Genomic DNA, 18,193 nt, shown 5'->3' on the forward strand with positions numbered 1-18,193 from the left:
TGAGAGAAAAAAATAAAACCCCTCAGACCCGTGGATTTCCACGGGTGCTGCTAGTTTCTAATAATCTACATAGATTTTTTTTTTTTTGTGAATACTGTAGTATTATAATTGATCATTCTTACACCTTTGATCTGGTTATCTATGATATTATAACAGATATTCTTATTGATTGTTGATTGTTGCTGTTTTAGTGTGTATTCTTAAACTTATTATCCTTGCACAGGTTCATCGTATAATTGTATAATTATATATGTCTGTGTATATTTGTGTATGTATTGTTATGTATTGTTTTAATGTAATAATGATATTTTATATATTATTGTATAGATACAGCTGTGCATTCTATGTTACTCCGCAATTCAGCCATTTGGCTGCCATAGCAGTTTTGTGTATGAATAAACCAGACTGAATTGAATTAAAAAGAAAAGGTAATCATTATTGCATTGCTTATGTCAGGTCTCTGTCAAACTTTTGTTCGCTTTTTTCTCCCTTTTCACAGATCTCAAGAGAGAGGCCTCCATATGTCACATGCTGAAGCACCCACACATTGTAGAGTTGCTGGAAACCTACAGCTCTGATGGACTCCTCTACATGGTGTTTGAGTAGTGAGTGTACCTTTTGTTTTGTTTTGTTTTTTCTTTCTTTTTGTTGAAAGGTAAATGAAACTTAAATATTCTATGGATGGAGGGATTTGCACCAATATTAGTAGGACACATGCAGTGGAGTTGGGGGAAAACTCGATAGTTTGTCAAAAGTTTTGCCAAGTTTCTTAAAAGTTTCGGTGCAGCCCTTGCTGGATGAGGAGACTACTACAGTTCATAATGTCATGCAGGGACAATGATATTTAAAGAGGAAGATGAAGAGAAACTTCAACTTATTTTTCATGTTTCTAGCATAATGAAAAAGCACTTAACTTACTGCTATCAGAAAGCAGGGAGAATAATGTTACCCTTAATAAATGTCAGTAATGAATGAAGGTAATGTATCCTTTTCATTAAAAGGATTGAATTTTGTGGAATTGTCTGTATATTTTCTTTATAGCCTTGAAAATGCATGATGCCAAGTACTGTAGTGATCTTCTCATCCAATGATGGTGAAGCCGAAACTTTAAGGGCACATGGTCGCGGTGGTTTAGTCAAATGCATACACGGGCGCACGGCGCAAGTTTCCTATAGAGACCTACGCTATCGACTCCTCATTAGCGCTTATGCTGTGGCCCACTTCCCCGAGTCTGAAGAAGTCCGATCCACTGTAGCCAGTGGTCTGATCACAGTTCGGCTCATGATTCGGCTGAGGGGATGACAGCTTTAGCAAACTTCTTTTGTGATATCATAATAAGAAACACATATGCACGCACCCTGGCATTACTACAGACTGCGTGATGCGCAGAGAAGACAACAAAGGCAATGTTACTTAGCAACACCTACGCGTTTTACTCTTGATGACAGCTCAACTTCGGCAATCTTCGTATCAACGCTAACGGTGATCGGCAGTATCATCAACAGCGCTCTCTGCACTACCGGGACTATGCGCCTGTAACAATTCCTAACTTTTAAACGGATCGTCCGATTGTCCTCGGACCTCACTGATGTGGTCTGCTAATATTCTTGCATTCACTCTATCCTCATGTATGTTTGGGTTTCATTCCCCTTTAAGAAATGTTAATCTGGGACTGAAATGAGAATTCTGTGAGAAAATGAAACACAGCTTTGTTTGTTGTCACATTGTAATATATACTTGAGAAAGTGCGTTTAGTATGTTTATCATCTTCTTCAAGCAATTGTGTAGGTTACTATAAGCATTCAAAGAAAAGTTTCTCATTGCTATAAATAAGTTTGAGCTAGAATTGGCATACACATGTCTAAAGTGGGATCTTGAAAATAGGATGAAGTTTAAAAAGATTTACAACGGAAGGCTTTTGTGAGTTAGGTCATACAAGACGTTTGGTAACAATGGTAATGGTGGCTCACATCTGAGCTGGCTGAATTTTCTCTCTTGTTGATCTGCACAAATTTTCCATAAAGCATGAAGTCACTGACATCCAGGGTATTTTGCAGTCAACCCCTCTTTCCTGTTGTGGGCTTATGTTCTTTTATCAAATGATCTATTGTGATGACACAGACATTCTGTAATATATATAGAAGTTTTGTTGCCAGGCAACAGAGTACTTCCGCATTTCAGTTCGCCATCGGTGACGAAGACAATTTCAGGAAGATGACAGAGAAGAGGGAGAAAAAGGAAACAAAGGGGAAGAAAAAAGTCTAGCTGAGGGGCCCATCATGTAAAGTGGAATGTGACACCAAAACTCACATATTACTCCTCCATAAAGCTGCATGAGTTTGTCTAGATTTATTCATTTCATGGTAGATTTAGCAAACTTTTTAAATGAAAACATGAGTATTTGTAAGGATTTTACTCTTTGCATGAAGTTTACCAGCCCAAAGCAGCTTCAGAGGTGAAGTCCAATAGTAAATTTACTTACCTGCCAAAATATCGAAAATCCTTCATAAAATCCATACAAATTTGTGGATCACTACCAAAATTTAATCATCTGTTCCTTGTGTCATTCTCAGTCCTTTCTGTAAGTTTCATCAGAATCTGCTCACAACTTTTTGAGTTTTTTTGCACAAGGACAAACAAACAAGCAAACCAACAAACAAACAAACGCCGATGAAAACATAACCTCCTCCCTTGGCGGGGGTAAAAATAAAATGTGGAGAATGTTCCCCAAAAGTAGCAGAACGGTTGTCTGCAAATTTAATTGCAAAGGTTCAAATGACAGCTTCATGTACAGTGTACAATGTAGATACATTTTAAAAGAGTGGGCAGGCTCACAAAAGCTTGCAATGCAGGGTGAGTTTATGACTTTCCTCAAACTGCAGCGATTAAGAGGCAAAGGCAGCAGTAAAAAGCTGCGATGTTGACTTGTAGGTAATGATTTGCAGAGAGGGAAATATTGCACTGTGCAAAGGACTGGAATTAGTGCAGGGGGATATCCATGATTTATGCAGTGATAGTGCATGTGTTATGCACACGGCCTGGCATCTACCAGGTATGCTATAGCGGCAGTACACAGTTTGGGCATTCAACGCAAGAAGTATATCTGTTGTGTGAAGTGTGGTTAATGCGGCATCTTCCGGACATGACCACAAAATTCCTTGTCAAGCTGCACTCTTACAAGAAAGATATGTTTTTACAGTTTTTAGATTAAAGATCTTTCCAAGTTAGACTTATCACTGTTCCAAAAGAAATCAAACAAAGTTTTTCCCATTCATGGGAAATACTCTTAGTCCAGTGGCTTTATTAATGATTACTTAATGTACTCTTTGTTAGTTTGTTGTTGTTTTTTGTCTGTGTGTGTGTGTGTGTGCGCGCGCGCGCGTGCGTTATGTGTCGGTGTATGTGTGTGACGTCCACTGCCTGTCACAGCAAAATTTTTAAAAATGGCAAAAATATACACCAAAAATATCCTCTTCACTTGTTGTCAGTATTCATATGTTCCCCCAACTTTGCTATGTCTAATACCATTTCTTGCTTTCAACATCAATTGTCAGTCATTTTACAAAGACTTCACAACTATTTGAAATGTGTAGATATTTTATTCTGTTGAATTTTCTATTCCAAAGAATTAATAAGCTTACTCATGTACTCCAAAAAGACCATTTCAATTTTATGGAATTGCATACAATGCATGAATTTAACCAGACTTTTAATCACTAACAGCCTGCAGGTTCTAGTAGAAGTTCTGAAACAAGATACAAACTTTAGAATGTGTTATTTCTAATTTACATCACAGTGCATTCTTCTGTGTAGTTTACAGTATTACCATTGTCCCTTTACACACAGATGAAAGCCAAGATCACCCCATGAAAATGTGCATTCCGCTTTTGGCACATCCGTTCATTATACATCCAAAGAATCTCATTTCAGCATTTGGTATTTACAATGCAATTCTTTCTTTTTTTCCCCTTCTTCTCCCTCCATCCCAATCCCGACTATTCCCACAAGCTGTATCACTGAAGAGGCTGGATTTATCATCCAGACTTTCTTCTTTTTTTTATGCGCTCCATTCCTGCGAGTAATTCTATTGATGGACAGCGGGCTCTGCAGAAAATAAAGGGCTATTTTTAGGCTGTGCTCGCCTCAACTGGAGTCATAGTCTTGTTGCCACACACACCTAAGCCTCGATTGCCCACTGTGCTCCACTGACCCACACATTCATTTAAATCCTAGTTAGATATGAAGTTATGAAGTTAGTGATGAATACTTCACTACAATTTGTACTTCCTGAGATGTGTATTGATAAGCTGTGTGGCATTGATATAAATGTTTGTCTTTTCTTGACTGCATCAGCAGTTTGTGGGAATATTTTTTCCTGCATTCTACTTTTCATATTTTACAGCATGTTCGCATTTGCGACGTTGTTGGGGTTTGATGCATCAAGACTAACAGAAATTCATCAAACTTTTGGTAGGGGTAGTCACCTATTCCATAGTCTGTCTGTCAGACTTTTGTGGGAAATCTCTCAAATTAAGACTCCGAGAGTACTCGCTCAGTTTTCCCGTAGGATGACATAAGACTCTTAGAGTGCTCATGCGGTATTCCCATAAGATGACATTCAACTTGCGGTATTTTCTACACAGTGTACCTCACAGAATTACTCACTTATTGCCGGGAAAATGGATGTAGGGTGTAAGTAAATAGAAAGCCACTATTTGTGAAACTGCTATGTGGAATGAATGTTTTTGCTTGCACAGATGTATGTTTATACTGGAGCATATATCTGAACAGAGTCGGACATAATTTTCTGTCAAGACCCGTCAGGTGCATGCACACAGGAATTCAATACAATTTTCATCAAAGAAACCAGAGTGTCTACATCAATCAAAAGGACATAAATTGAGAAAGAGTGTTGAGAACTTAGATACAAAAAGAGAGAAAGAGATGTATATACCAAACAAAATATGTCTTTGGTCACTCCATCATGTGTTAATTTACTGAAGTTGAAATAAAAAAGCAAAAGCAGAAAAAAAGTGCCAATACTGCTGAATGCATCAGGTCACTTTGTCATAAAATAGAATGGACTGCAAAGAAAATGATATTTTGTGTAACTGGAACAATACAACATGGACCCATAACATGAAACCTTTCAGTACTAAAGTTGTGAGAGTGGATTTTCTTTTGTGTCAAAGCCCAATCAATCTGCATTTGACAGGAATCAAGCAGTTGTATAGATTAATTGTCTTGAGTCATGTTTTCTCTAAATAGGGAAGGTAAAGTTCACTTTGAAATGTCTGTTTGAAGAATAGTTGGTTAACATCTGCTGATCAGATATCTTGATGATGACACTAATGACGTTTATCTCTCATGCTTTTTCCTCCACACCCTCTTCTTCTTTCATCTATCTTTTATTACTTTTCTCATCAATTTTCGTTCCATTTACTGTCACTCCTATCACTTTTTTGATTTTATCATATCTCTTGTCTTGCCTGTCTGTATGTATATCTGTCTGTCTGGTTATATGTTTATATGTGTGTATTTATGTATGCATGCATGTATGTATTTATGTCTGTCCATCTTTCTGTCCATCCATCTTTCTCTCTCCTCCCTCCCTTTAATACCTCTCAAAACACTATACAGCATGGAAGGAGCCGACCTGTGTTTTGAGATAGTCAAGAGAGCCAATGCGGGTTTCGTCTACAGTGAAGCAGTAGCGAGGTAAGTTTTAATGCTGTGGGGTACCACATTGTTCCCCTGATGCTCAAGTCTAGTTTTAGAGGGTTATTACCATTAATCCGTATTTCCTGGCTGCTTCTGTTTTGCACCGAGAAATGTCTCACAATTTTAGAGCACATGACACTGTTATTGATATGCCATGACAAAAACAAAGAATAATGTGCTACAAATAACCCCACAAACATGCAGTATGAAACAATCTCAGTAATTTGCAGATAGAATGCTATATATTTGAACTGTCTATACTAGTGAGGCAATTAGATTCTCTCTGAACCAACTGATAAAATGTTATCACATCATTGTGACCACAATATACCATGTGTTAATGGGCATCTCCTTCACCTAAATTGTCAACCAGGTGCTGAAATATAAATGGTGAACTGCTATCACTGGAATATTCAAACTATACACTTTCACCAGGATTTTGTTAGGGAGATATCCATGATGTAACACATTTGTTCTCATGCTTAGTTCGCAGAAAACATTGTTGTTGTTGTTGTTTTTGCTGCATACACTATTTTCTTAAAACTGTAAAGCTCCATATGAAATCTAACAGAGAAACTTATCAAAATATTGCAAATCACCTTTAATATCCCAATGGTAATGCAAGATTACAAAGTCCTAACTTTGTGCGTGATGGTAAAGTTGAAAAACACCAAAACCTCGTGTAATTCTGTAACTTGATGATATTTAAATCAGAAGTCATAAATCTAACCTGTATTATATTCGTCCATTAATACTGCATGTATTGTGTAAATATGTGTAGTTACATATATGCATGTATGAATCATATCAAAATCTTAAAAGCAGTTATCTTGTATTTTGTATGTTTAATACAATTCATAAAATCCAAAATATGTGGACGGAGAGCCATATATGTACTTCAAAGATGCCATACATCTCAGAAAAACATTGTGATCAGTTTCTCCTCAATTGATATTTTGTTTCCAAACTACACTGCATCCTGCACTATCCTAAGAGTGCGCTGTTAATTTGTCACAGCATAGCACCACAGCTTGTACAGCTCCCACAGTGCCACCGCACATCACAGCTCCAGTGAGTCAGAGGAGAGGGGGTGGTGGAGTAGTAGGGTAAAGGGTTGTCTGTGACTGATGTCTCATTGCGTGGGGGGTGGGTTCCCGCACAACATCAATAGATCGGCAGCCAGGCAATACAGGATGGCTCATTGGCAGCCGGCGCTGCCCTGCTCGCCGCAGTTGGAACATGTACGTGTCAGAGCACGAAACTGGTGTTGACGCGAGCGAACACGAACATGAACACACACACACACACACACACACACACACAGACACATACACTCACTCACATCTTGTCGCCATATCACAACTTTTCTAGGGCAGTGTGGCGGCGACAGGATTCTCTCAAGCCTGCATTGGGATGGAGATGGAAAAACAATCTCTCTCTCTTTTCCTTCATATGTTTCTCTCTTTTTCTTGATATGTTTCTCTCTCTTTTCCTTCATATGTTTTTCTCTCTTTTCCTTGATATGTTTCTCTCTCTTTTCCTTGATATGTTTCTCTCTTTTTCTTGATATATTTCTCTCTCTTTTCCGTGATATGTTTCTCTCTCTTTTCCTTGATATGTTTCTCTCTTTTTCTTGATATGTTTCTCTCTTTTCCTTGATGTGTTTCTCTTTCTCTCTCGCACAGATGACATCCGTATGAGCTTTCCAGTCAGTCTCAGGCCGGGCACAAAATTGAAAACTCTTGCCGTTTATCCTATTTTCCTTCAAAGTAGGAAGGGCCTAGGATACTTGATGATCATGATAGCTGAGGATGGAGAGAAAATGCATTGCTAATATTGGTGTCGGTTTTAATTTGCAGACGCCTCTAATGTATAAGCAAAATCCTTTGACTAATGCATTGTTATATTAGTGTGATAGTTAAAAGAATACACTGAATGTTTATATATCTATACAAATACTTCAATCTTTAGCTAATCTTTTTTGAAAATGTACTTAGTACTCTTAACCACCTTAATTAAAAAGGGAAATGTTGCAGTGCAGATCACAAAAATCACAAACCAAAGAACAGCTGGTATGATGCTATTTACTTTTCTGTATGATGTATCATCGTCCCATTGTCGAGCCCCTCGGTATCTTGCTCCTTCAAGCTTTTAATATCACAGTAAAATAACATTTCTGGAGATTTGTTCTTGTCAAATAATGGATAATGAGTTCAACTGTGCTAATAAAATGTGCTCGTTAAACCTCAATATTGATCCCAACCCCTCTCTCCCTCTCCCTGCCCCACAATCACATCAGTTCATAACCTACATACTGTTCAGAAGAAGAATAAAAACCAAACAAAACACAGAGTAGCCAGGTCTTCATTGCACTTGGTTCTGAGTAAGCCACTTATCTGGCCGGGCATTCAGACTTTCAACTCATCTCACGTCCTGGCACAAATTGCTTTGATCACCACATGGATTTTTGTAATCCGAGCATGTGTTAAAGGAACGCGTGCCGAGCCTAAATCGTCGAACCATGTGCTGGCAGCAAAATGCTATTCAAATGTCATGGGAGCAGAGTTGTGTAGGAGCATTCGTGCCAGTACGCACTGTTGTATATCAGCCCGGATTAACCCTAAGAGCGCTGAATGTGTAATATCATTCACATTTTTAGAGGTTTGGAAGAGATTCAATGTTGTTGTGCGTACAGTTTCAGAAGAAATGTAAAACTCATTGAGATACTGTAAAAGGGATATTTTCACATGAATATTTTTTTCTTTTTACGCTCCACTGAGTAATAAGAATTTTGCATGTTTTTAATAGTTTCTGGTCGCACAAAATGTGCACAAAATTTCCACTTTTACAGTATGATAAAATGATGATCTATATCTACTTTGAAAGTTATGTAGGTAATTAATGTGCCTCCATGAATATTTAAAGATCACAGAGTTAAATCCCAATATCTATTATCAATTTTCACATCAAAGTGCATGAGTTGGAGTTGTTGAGTCGACAGAAATACTTTAGTTTTATCATCTGTCTATCTATTTTGTCACCTCCTATCTCTTTTGATATACCTGTGTATTCCCTGAAAAATTGAGTTCATAACCTTGAAAGCCACCCCCCCCCCCATGATTGTACCAGACAATGACACTGAATGACTCAATGACAGTTTGCCACCACTTGGTGCCACGGCAACCCACAAACCAGAATCTTTGTCTTTGATCTATTGCTGCTCCACTGCAGACAAAAAACCCCTTCTTGTCACCTTCTCTACTTTATGTAATTGGATGGGATCAAAAGTTGTTTAGTGTCAGTCCAGTCCACATCCATAGACAAAACCACATAGAAATGATAGATAACGAGGGGCACAGTCACTTTCACCTCCTTTTAATGTGTGAAACAATTTGGTCCCCTTTCTCTCAGCTCTACCTCATTGAATCAACATCATAGTTACAAACAAACAAATCATACTTTGTGTTGTTGGCAATGGTGCTATTGAGGCAAAAAAAAAAGGGGGGGGGGGAGGAAGATAAAACAATGGATACAGCTCTTCAATACCCATACATCTGTGACTTCATCAAAACACTTTTCATTAGCGTGGTCATGGCCCATCACCCTGTTTCCATTGGCCACAACCTTGGCCTTTTGTGCTTTTGGTTTGATAGTAAGGCCAGTGATGCAAGAACAGTCCTTTACATTAAGAACGGCTATCTGTTTCAATACCAAGAACATTCTGTGTGGCGATCCAAATACGTAGAGGTGAAAGGGCACATACTAGAATACCTAGCCCACATTTTACCTTTCATGAACATCACCCATGCAAATTGGAGAAGCTTCAATCCAATATGTATACCAAATACCCAGAATGGGTTTATGAGCCACGACCTGTGATCAAAAAGACAGTTACAAAGTGCACACAGTGTACATATTGTATGACCTGTGTGTGTCTATTCATAAATCGATCCTGTGTAAATTTATCAAATGCTGTCTATTAAAGCAAGAACCCTCATATTATCACCATATGGTTGCTTTTGTAAATCCTTCCAGAGGAGAAGAGATGATCTGGAGTGGAAAAAAAAGATATTGAATTAAAGTTATCAATCACAGTGGGCTACGATTGGTGAAGTATGACAGCTAGTCTTCCATCAAGACCCGCATACATTATGAATAAATATATCAATTCTGCCATTCAAATTTGTCCCACTCTTATTCCTTTTGTAACAAACTTCATGCTCACAGATTTCTCCTAAGAATGTTACTACGGTAGTGCCAGTACATATGTCAACCTTAATTCTCAACATAAAGGTACTTGTAAGGAAATTTACCGACTAAAGGAAAGTTTACCCAAGAGATAGAGAGAGGGAGAGAATTATTGGGAGTGACAGCAGTAGAAGACATAAGGCTGTCACTTTGAAACTCTTATCAAATAGAATGCCAGTGAGTCATGTGCCACACAGTCCCACTAGTGTGTTTGTACGTTAGCAGGGGTCTTGTGACTTGAGGCTGTTCCTTGCGTACTTTAAAACCAGAAACACTTGCGGCATGAAACTTATGCGAATTGCAGCCAGCTGCTGTTTTCACGGCATGAAACTTTCACGAAACGCCACTGGCGTTCAATGCATTGTGCAGACAAAACCTTTTGTGTACATTTTAATTTTGCAAATCTTTGGCTCCTTGCGAAATTCTCACAAAAATGCAAAAATTTTCTGGTCTTAAAGTATATCGCTTTATATCTGCTCTGTATGAGAATTGCCTCTCATTCAAGTTTGTTTGTTTGCTAGCTTCTTTGTTTGTTTGTTTTTTACAAGTGATATTCGGGATTTTTAGGAATCAGCTTCCCAGATCTCTAAGGAAATTAATGCCTACACATGTACATTCAAGGTAAAAGAAAAGAGATTTAGGCATTTCAAAGGTACAGTTAAGAAGAAATCCATAGCAAACATTGTCGTGATTTCTTGAAGAATATCGCAATTATGATCACCCCACATCCACAAACATGGCGCTGCTTTTATGTCTCATCTTGTTTGTACACAAAGATGCTGACATTCACAAATTACACTTTCTCAATCTATGCCAAACAACTACACCACCAAGGTACTTTACCTCCTAGCAATGAATAAATTAACCTGTTTTGCATCACATTAACTTCTGATGAATACGTGCTATACATCATGAAAGGGAGCTACGGAATGGGTACAAAGAAGGGTGATGCAACATTTGCTCCTGCGACAATTTGCTCTGCTCTTATTTTCTCCAAGGACTCAGGGTTAGGGTTGTGATAGGGTTTTTGGTTCAGTTTGATATGAGGATTAGGGTTAGGGTTAGGGTTATGCTTGTGAGTAAAATTTAAATGTTTGGCTTAAGCGAGCAGATATTTCATGGCAGCAATTGTCGGAGGAAATGTCATGGAACCCAAAGAAGAGGCTATGTACCTTTATCACTCTACTTTCTGCTACAGAGAGAATTTCTCTTTTTTTTATCATGGAAGAGGAGCAAAGGTTTTTTCAAGGTTACTTCTGATGAAGACACCACGTTAAGCGACTGCCCTCAAAGTGGTGATTAATATCAGCCATCATCTTTCAGAGTCTTTGTGCATTCGACAGTGTCACATGCTCTTTGCCAGGCACAATGGTAGAAAGAGCAATCATGTGTCTGGCACCTGTGCCGCTAAAAATACCAGTCTTATCATGCGTCCTCGAAGATGTGCTGGTATGTGAATGTGCCAATGCGTACATGCGTGTATAGAGCAGATGTTGAGATGCATAGAATCTATGAGTCTCAAGTAGAAATCAAAGTCTTTATATAGACCAATAAAAAAAATTGTACTATTGTTGTATTAAAACCGTTCACTGCGCATTATAGAAAGCTATTCCAAGTGGTTGATCACAAGGGAATTACCAAACTCTGTGCTAGCAAAATTCAAATCCTGTGGTGATTTTCATGTGATGACCCTAATTAAATCAGTCTGCATTGTTTTAAGGTATTTGGCCCCTTTTTATGAGCATCTACATGTATATGTTTTTCCTGACAAATTCACTTTCAATAGCAAATGAGTGGCCAGATCAATGCTTATCATGACTCGCTTGATCCATCGCATTTTCATGGAAATAAGTCATATTTGCTGCACACTTATTTGTGCATTCTGGATTTGCCCACTCCATAATGTAGGTTTGCACACCATTTCTCATCATTGATTCAAGAGTATTTCTTCAAATATTCTAAAGTGTCTACACACAGGTCCCCTGTCATGCATCATATTAATGTTAAAAAATGTCATTGTTAACCCAAAATGCCCTCGGGAAAATTGATGTAATGTGTATCAAAATAAAGGACGTAATACTCTCCCCAACTCAGTGACTGGAAGGCATTAAAATACATGGCCTGAGCAAAAGAAGGCAGAATCCATAATTTGACGAACACTGGCCGCTAATAAAATTGATAGATGCACTTCCTTGGCAACGCCATGGCAACCGTTGCTTGGGAAGCTCATTTGCAAGTCCACCCACAGCGGAAGATTGAAGGCTTATTTGATAATGGGACCAGGCAGTGTGCCGGCACATCAATTGTGACATGGACCATAGGATGATTACTTCATTCCACTATTTTTTCTTGCTCCAGGCTGAAAAGCAGAAAAAAGCTACAGTACATATGTAAAGTATTATATGCAACATTATCTATTTTCCAGACCTTTTCTATTAACGATGAAGGCGGTGTAGCGCTGCTAGATATTTCCCTCATAATTCCTACATCTAATAGTTCTGCATTTTAGATAATGTCTGTCGTAGTTTGACGTCAGAGCTTCTCATTTCCAAGTTAAACATCAAGGAAATTATACATTACTTCATTATTACCATCTGAATTGTGTGTCATTTGGATCATGTACATCTTCTGCACATTTCTGCCAATCACACAGCCAGAGATAAAACTTTAAATCATTCAACAGCCAAAATGTATAGCGTAATATATATATTCAACAGCCAAAGTATAAACAGAGTTATATATTCAACAGCGAAAGTGTACACATAGCTATATATTCAATATAAAGAGTGATATATTTAGCAGCCAAAATACATAAAGAGTTATTTAATAAACTGTCAAAAATACAGTCTATCTTCAGCATCCGAAGTATACAGAGTAGTACAGAGTTATGTAGTCGATATACAAGAGATACAGAGTAATATATTAAGCAGCCCCAAAAATATACAGTTATATTTTCAACAGACAAAATATACAGTTATTCAGCATCCAGAATGTATACAGAACTTTATGCATCCATGTAATCATTAATCATTAATGTATTGAAATATAAAATTATATTACATGAAGTCCCAAATGCTTTGTTTATTAGTGGGCACACCTGTAAAAGAATATTATAAAGGGAGTTATGGCTACTTCTCAAAGCAAATTGTGAATCATTCTTTCAAAACTAATCAATAAACTTGTTAAAAGCTGTGTCTACAAAACTGTTTGTGTCAAATTTGTTTAATGGCACACTATATCAAGAGCAATGACCTATATAGATATTACCCGAGGATAAAACAAACACATAGGACCTATGCGTTATATAAAGTAATGACTGTTATTTTCAACATTGTAATTGTTACTAAAGAATATGGTGCATGTGCATAAGAACGTCCTTCAGAATTCCTGTATTCATTACAAGTCAAAGATGTCCATCATTAGTAACAGGGTGAAGTAGGTCGGATTTACTTTTCTCTCCAGTGAGTACGAGGTATTTCGCTGTGGTGTCTTTTCTTCTTCTATTTTTCTTGTCCACGATTCCTTCGTGTTTCCTTTCCAGCTTCTTTCCGCACCCTCCTCTTCATGCACTGCGTGTTGGGGGTGCAGTCGGGAGGCGAGGAGCAAGTAAAGCGTAGAGTCTCGGCGGAGGAGAGTGAATAATGGATGCGCCGGGCCTTCCCTTGTACTCGCTAAGAGGGATTATTCCCTCGTCGAAACATGATCGGGCTTCAGCGCATGACTCCTCTGCCGTACAATTGAATTTGTTATCTGTCAGGACGGGTTTGCAGTGATGTGCTCGGCTCTCTTCTGCTATATAAACCAGACTATATATATATTTCTTCAGATGGCATTGAAAGGGAACTGGCTTTTCTTCCTTGAGTCCTGCTGTCAACCTTTCCTTGTGACGGTTTTGATTTAGTTTTGCTGCCAGTGTCCTCATACCATTAGAGCAATCTAGAAACATGAAATGTGAAATTATCAAATCAAGACCAATGACATTCATGAAATTACTTGAATTATCCTCTGTGTTTTCGCGTGACCTCGTCTTGCCATATGGAGTATACTGTACTGCCAGACATTTTCGCATGCATGAAACTTTCTCAAATTTTGCGAGGAGCCTAGATTGGAGAAAATAAAATGCATGCAAAGTTCCTTGTCCACACAATATGCATTGAATGCCAGTGGCAATTTGCGAAAGTTTCAACGCGCGAAAAGCACTGTCAAAGTAACTTTGTTTGATAAAGTCAAGATATAATGCCAGATCGCATGTGGCTGAAAACACAATTCAAAGACTATACAGAGCCTGCAGTCACCAGGTGAACTAGACTACAAATTTGGTACTGAACTTATGTCATGTGAGGGAGCTTTATCTTCCCCCTCCGTGTGAGATCATTTCATTGTAGGAAAATTAACCTGTTCCATACGGGAACCTGTCGGCCTGTGTATTAAGTCTATGGGGATTTCAGAATGCTGTATGGAACGGGTTACTATGATTACAAGTCCATTTTCTAAGTGTAGTAATGTAATCTAAGTCGGATCAAAAGGTGTGTTGCTCCTGGAGTGATTGTGTATGCATGTACGTGCAATAACTAAACCTGTAGAGGTACAATATGTGAATGACAATGTGACAATCACAATCTTTCTTTTTCTCGTTCTCTCTCACTCCTATCTCTTTTTCTTCTGCATCTGTTCTCTCCCCTCTCCCAGCCATTACATGAGGCAGATAATGGAGGCATTGCGCTATTGCCATGACAACGACATCATCCACCGTGACATAAAGGTGAGCTTGGTTCCCGCCATCACTCAGTCCCCAAACCTATTTTTGCTACTCTGTGCCAAGGTGTGCTCTTTTGTGCTTGGATGGGTGCGAAACGACTTGGTAGTCATGCCCACTTTTCACTGTGCAGCAGTAATTGACACTTTCCACTTGAATTTGCACTCTGTCATTTGAAAAAAAAAAGAAAAAAAAAGTTGTTTTTAAAGTCAAGCATCCTCCTAAATGTTGAGCAGAATGTGATTCATTTGCAGTAGCAGTACAGCATAATGAGCTGTAAGCTTAGCATAAGTCTAAATGATACAACAAAGTCTAACAATAAAATAACAGTTTGGATAGCATTTAAAGCTATGACCAAGATATAATATTTAGATCAGGCCGTGGAACTCGTTTATAGCTGACATTGAAATGTTCACTGTTGATACAGTGTACAGTTTGTTCAGTTTACATAGCTGCACTTTTATACATTATGGCTATTACAGATAAAACACCCTTGATCTCACAAATTTTGCCAAGTAAGTTTTTTTATGTCATCAAACCAAAATAGAGTCCTTTTTTGATAGTTGTTTTTACCAGAGCAAATTGCATTCAAAAATTGTAATCAGAACAAACCAGCATAATCCTTAAATGTCCCATACTCTTGATCGGATTGTTAGTTGCTACCAGAAGACAGTGATGACAGTAGTTGTACAGTCTATCCATCTTTGGAATATTCTATGCACATTTCAAAGCAGAAGTTCATGGCTGATGGAAGTCTTATCGTAGATCGTGTCCCATGACTCTAAACAAAAGTCGCCACTCCGACTTGAAAACATCTGCCGTGCCGAAGAATTCTCTGCACCGTCCCCCCTGGCACATTTGACGAGTGTTAAGGAATGAGTGAGGGTGGGGCTCGTGGGCTTTGCATTTGTCAGGTGCAGTAGATGAATAAGAGAGACAGACAGACAGACAGACAGACAGCCAAACAGACAGAAGGAAGGAAGATGGAAGGGAATGGCTGTTTGAGTATGAAAGAATTGGTCCATTGTAGTATCATGGGAATGGTGTGATTCTCTGTAAACTGCCGGGGATGGGTGCCCCAAGTCATGTTATTAAATTGTATGTGACCTTCATTACTCCTATTTGCCTTGTTAAGTCGGTAATTGGCAGACATGAGGGGGCCCCCCTCCTAATGGCACGAAGTGGAATGGATATAAAATGATTTGTCAAATGTTATGGCCCCCTGCATTTATGAGCTCTTGCTGCATTAACGAGTCCCAATGTCAGATCTGAAGGGTTTAAGGGTTTGCGCATCAAGACAACACAAGAGCATGACTTTTGTAAGGAGGGCATAATGTAGACGGGGCGGCTTCAGTTGAAAAGAGAAAATAAAGATCATTTGGCCTTTGCAGTATTCAGTACACCTCTATCTGCAGCTCTCACAACTCACTTTATCGCCCGAGAATATCTCTTTCAAATCGCATTTGTTTGCCAATGAGATTCTCCCAAGGAGACTGCTGGAAGAATTATTGCAGCTTTGCTCATGTTGTGCTTGCTCTTCATAATGGTAACAAGGAAAAGCATCAAGAACATGGAAGATTGTACAACTTTGTTTTAGGTAGTTACAAACAAATATTTCAAGTCTCAGTAGGATTGATAATCACTTGTGGATATCTATGTATATGCGGATGGTCATGAGATGACCTCTTAAGGTAACAGATTAAGGCTACAAATGCTGAAATCGAATGCGATAATCATAAAGTGAAGCATTTTGAAATTCACTTTGCAGTAGTGTTGAACAACCTACCCAAAATATCAGTACTTGTAGGACTTGAAACTAATTGATTATTTCGGTGTTGTTTTCTCCCTCTGTTCGTCCTACAATACAGCCTCACTGCGTGCTGCTCGCAACGAAGGAAAACTCTGCCCCAGTCAAGCTCGGAGGTTTCGGCATAGCTATCCCCTTACCCTCTGCCGGACTCATCGCCGGAGGTAGGTGCGGCGTGCGTCATCTGCTCCACGCCCCAAAAGTTCTGAATAATTGATCCTGGGGAGGGAAAAAAAAAAAGAGGGGGGGAAAACATATCACCCAAATGATGTATCAATAATAAATCGATATGAGCACCTAGCGCCAAGATGAAACGTGTATAATGCATTGAGATTCTCTGATGAGAAGGTGCCACTTGATGGTTTTCGTTTGGCGAGAAAAATATACCAAACACTTGTAAGGAATATGAAGAAAAGCTACGCTTGTTTAGAAATGTAAACTCCCATTTCTTTTTCTTTTTTTTTGCATTAATGCCAACATATTGCCTTGATGGTTGATCAGTAAGGCAATTGTAGCGGTGTCCAAGAACAGTTTTCATGAAAGACAAGCAGTGACATAGAATAAAATGGCGGACCTTACGTCACAAATGCCATTAGTAATTAATCACTATTATAGCTCTTGACATTTGTCAATGGTTCCCGGTCTTTGCTATGTATGTTCCCTTTGCCACCCCACCCCACCTAATGCACATACACACACACACACACACACACACACACACACACACACACATGCAGAAACTCTCATGCACAAACACCAAATAAAAAACTCACACACACACACACATACACACACACACATGGATTCAGGTCATGAAAAAATTATATTTTAAAAAAAATCATATTTGAATATGAATATACAGCAGTGGCTTCCTCTGTTTTTTGAAAATTGAAATTACCCCGATAAATTGAAGTGCATTGTTTGTTTTAATAACAAGTACTATTTTCAAGAGAAACTGGCTATGCTTTGAAAGTGTCTAATTTATTTTGGAAATTGACAGTCGGGCTCGTGAAATTAGGGCAAGGAGGCAAAAATTTGGGGTAAAGGATAAAAATTGTATTCAGTGATGTAGCAATGTGGAATCAATAAGACTACATGTAGTTTTCCCTCAGACAAGAATTTGTCTCATACATATATTTTCATTTCCACACACTTTAGTTATGCAGAAAATAATATTTCCCTTTTCCCACACTTAAGTGTTGCAGAAAACATTCTTGTTAGATAAGTTGTAAAAGTGTAGAGGATATCATTGTTCTGAAGTGTTTCTTTGCCAATGACAATTTTAAGACTTTGCGCTTGGCTTGTCGATCAAATTTACTCCTCCACATGTTCTTTAACCCACTGAGGACGAGCTGATTTTGCCACAACACACATTTCCCATAGACACCTGCCAGAGTATACTTGGGACTGGTCTTCAACTGGTTAAATACCCAGTTAGCGTTAGGGATTCATGTATGGTCCAATTCATTTCATGCCCACTAGGGTAGAAGCTAAAAATCACAAATAGCACAGTCAGTGAATATGTGAATCAAAGCTTACACTCATCGATATTCAACGGTCGACTCCAGTTTAGATTCTTTGGCTGTGTGTGTACTTACTTTGAGGTCAATGATAAAGCTGTACGCAATTTATTACGGGGATTCTCAAATGTATCCAAATCG

At 38.5% G+C, this 18,193-nt stretch overlaps 1 protein-coding gene across 1 annotated transcript in view; it reads left to right on the forward strand.

Moving 5' to 3' along the window:
* Window positions 1-18,193, forward strand: part of LOC139721368 (peripheral plasma membrane protein CASK-like) — a 198,456-nt gene that overhangs the window by 69,586 nt on the left and 110,677 nt on the right. The window contains exons 3-6 of the mRNA XM_071632684.1: window positions 500-605; window positions 5,641-5,718; window positions 14,659-14,731; window positions 16,594-16,696. Coding sequence (XP_071488785.1) covers window positions 500-605; window positions 5,641-5,718; window positions 14,659-14,731; window positions 16,594-16,696 — 360 coding nt within the window. The remainder of the gene's footprint in view (window positions 1-499; window positions 606-5,640; window positions 5,719-14,658; window positions 14,732-16,593; window positions 16,697-18,193) is intronic.

The sequence above is a fragment of the Diadema antillarum genome, unplaced genomic scaffold (genome assembly GCF_040938485.1).
Source record: "Diadema antillarum isolate AM-2024a unplaced genomic scaffold, OU_Dant_1.0 scf00000141, whole genome shotgun sequence".
NCBI lineage: Eukaryota > Metazoa > Echinodermata > Echinoidea > Diadematoida > Diadematidae > Diadema > Diadema antillarum.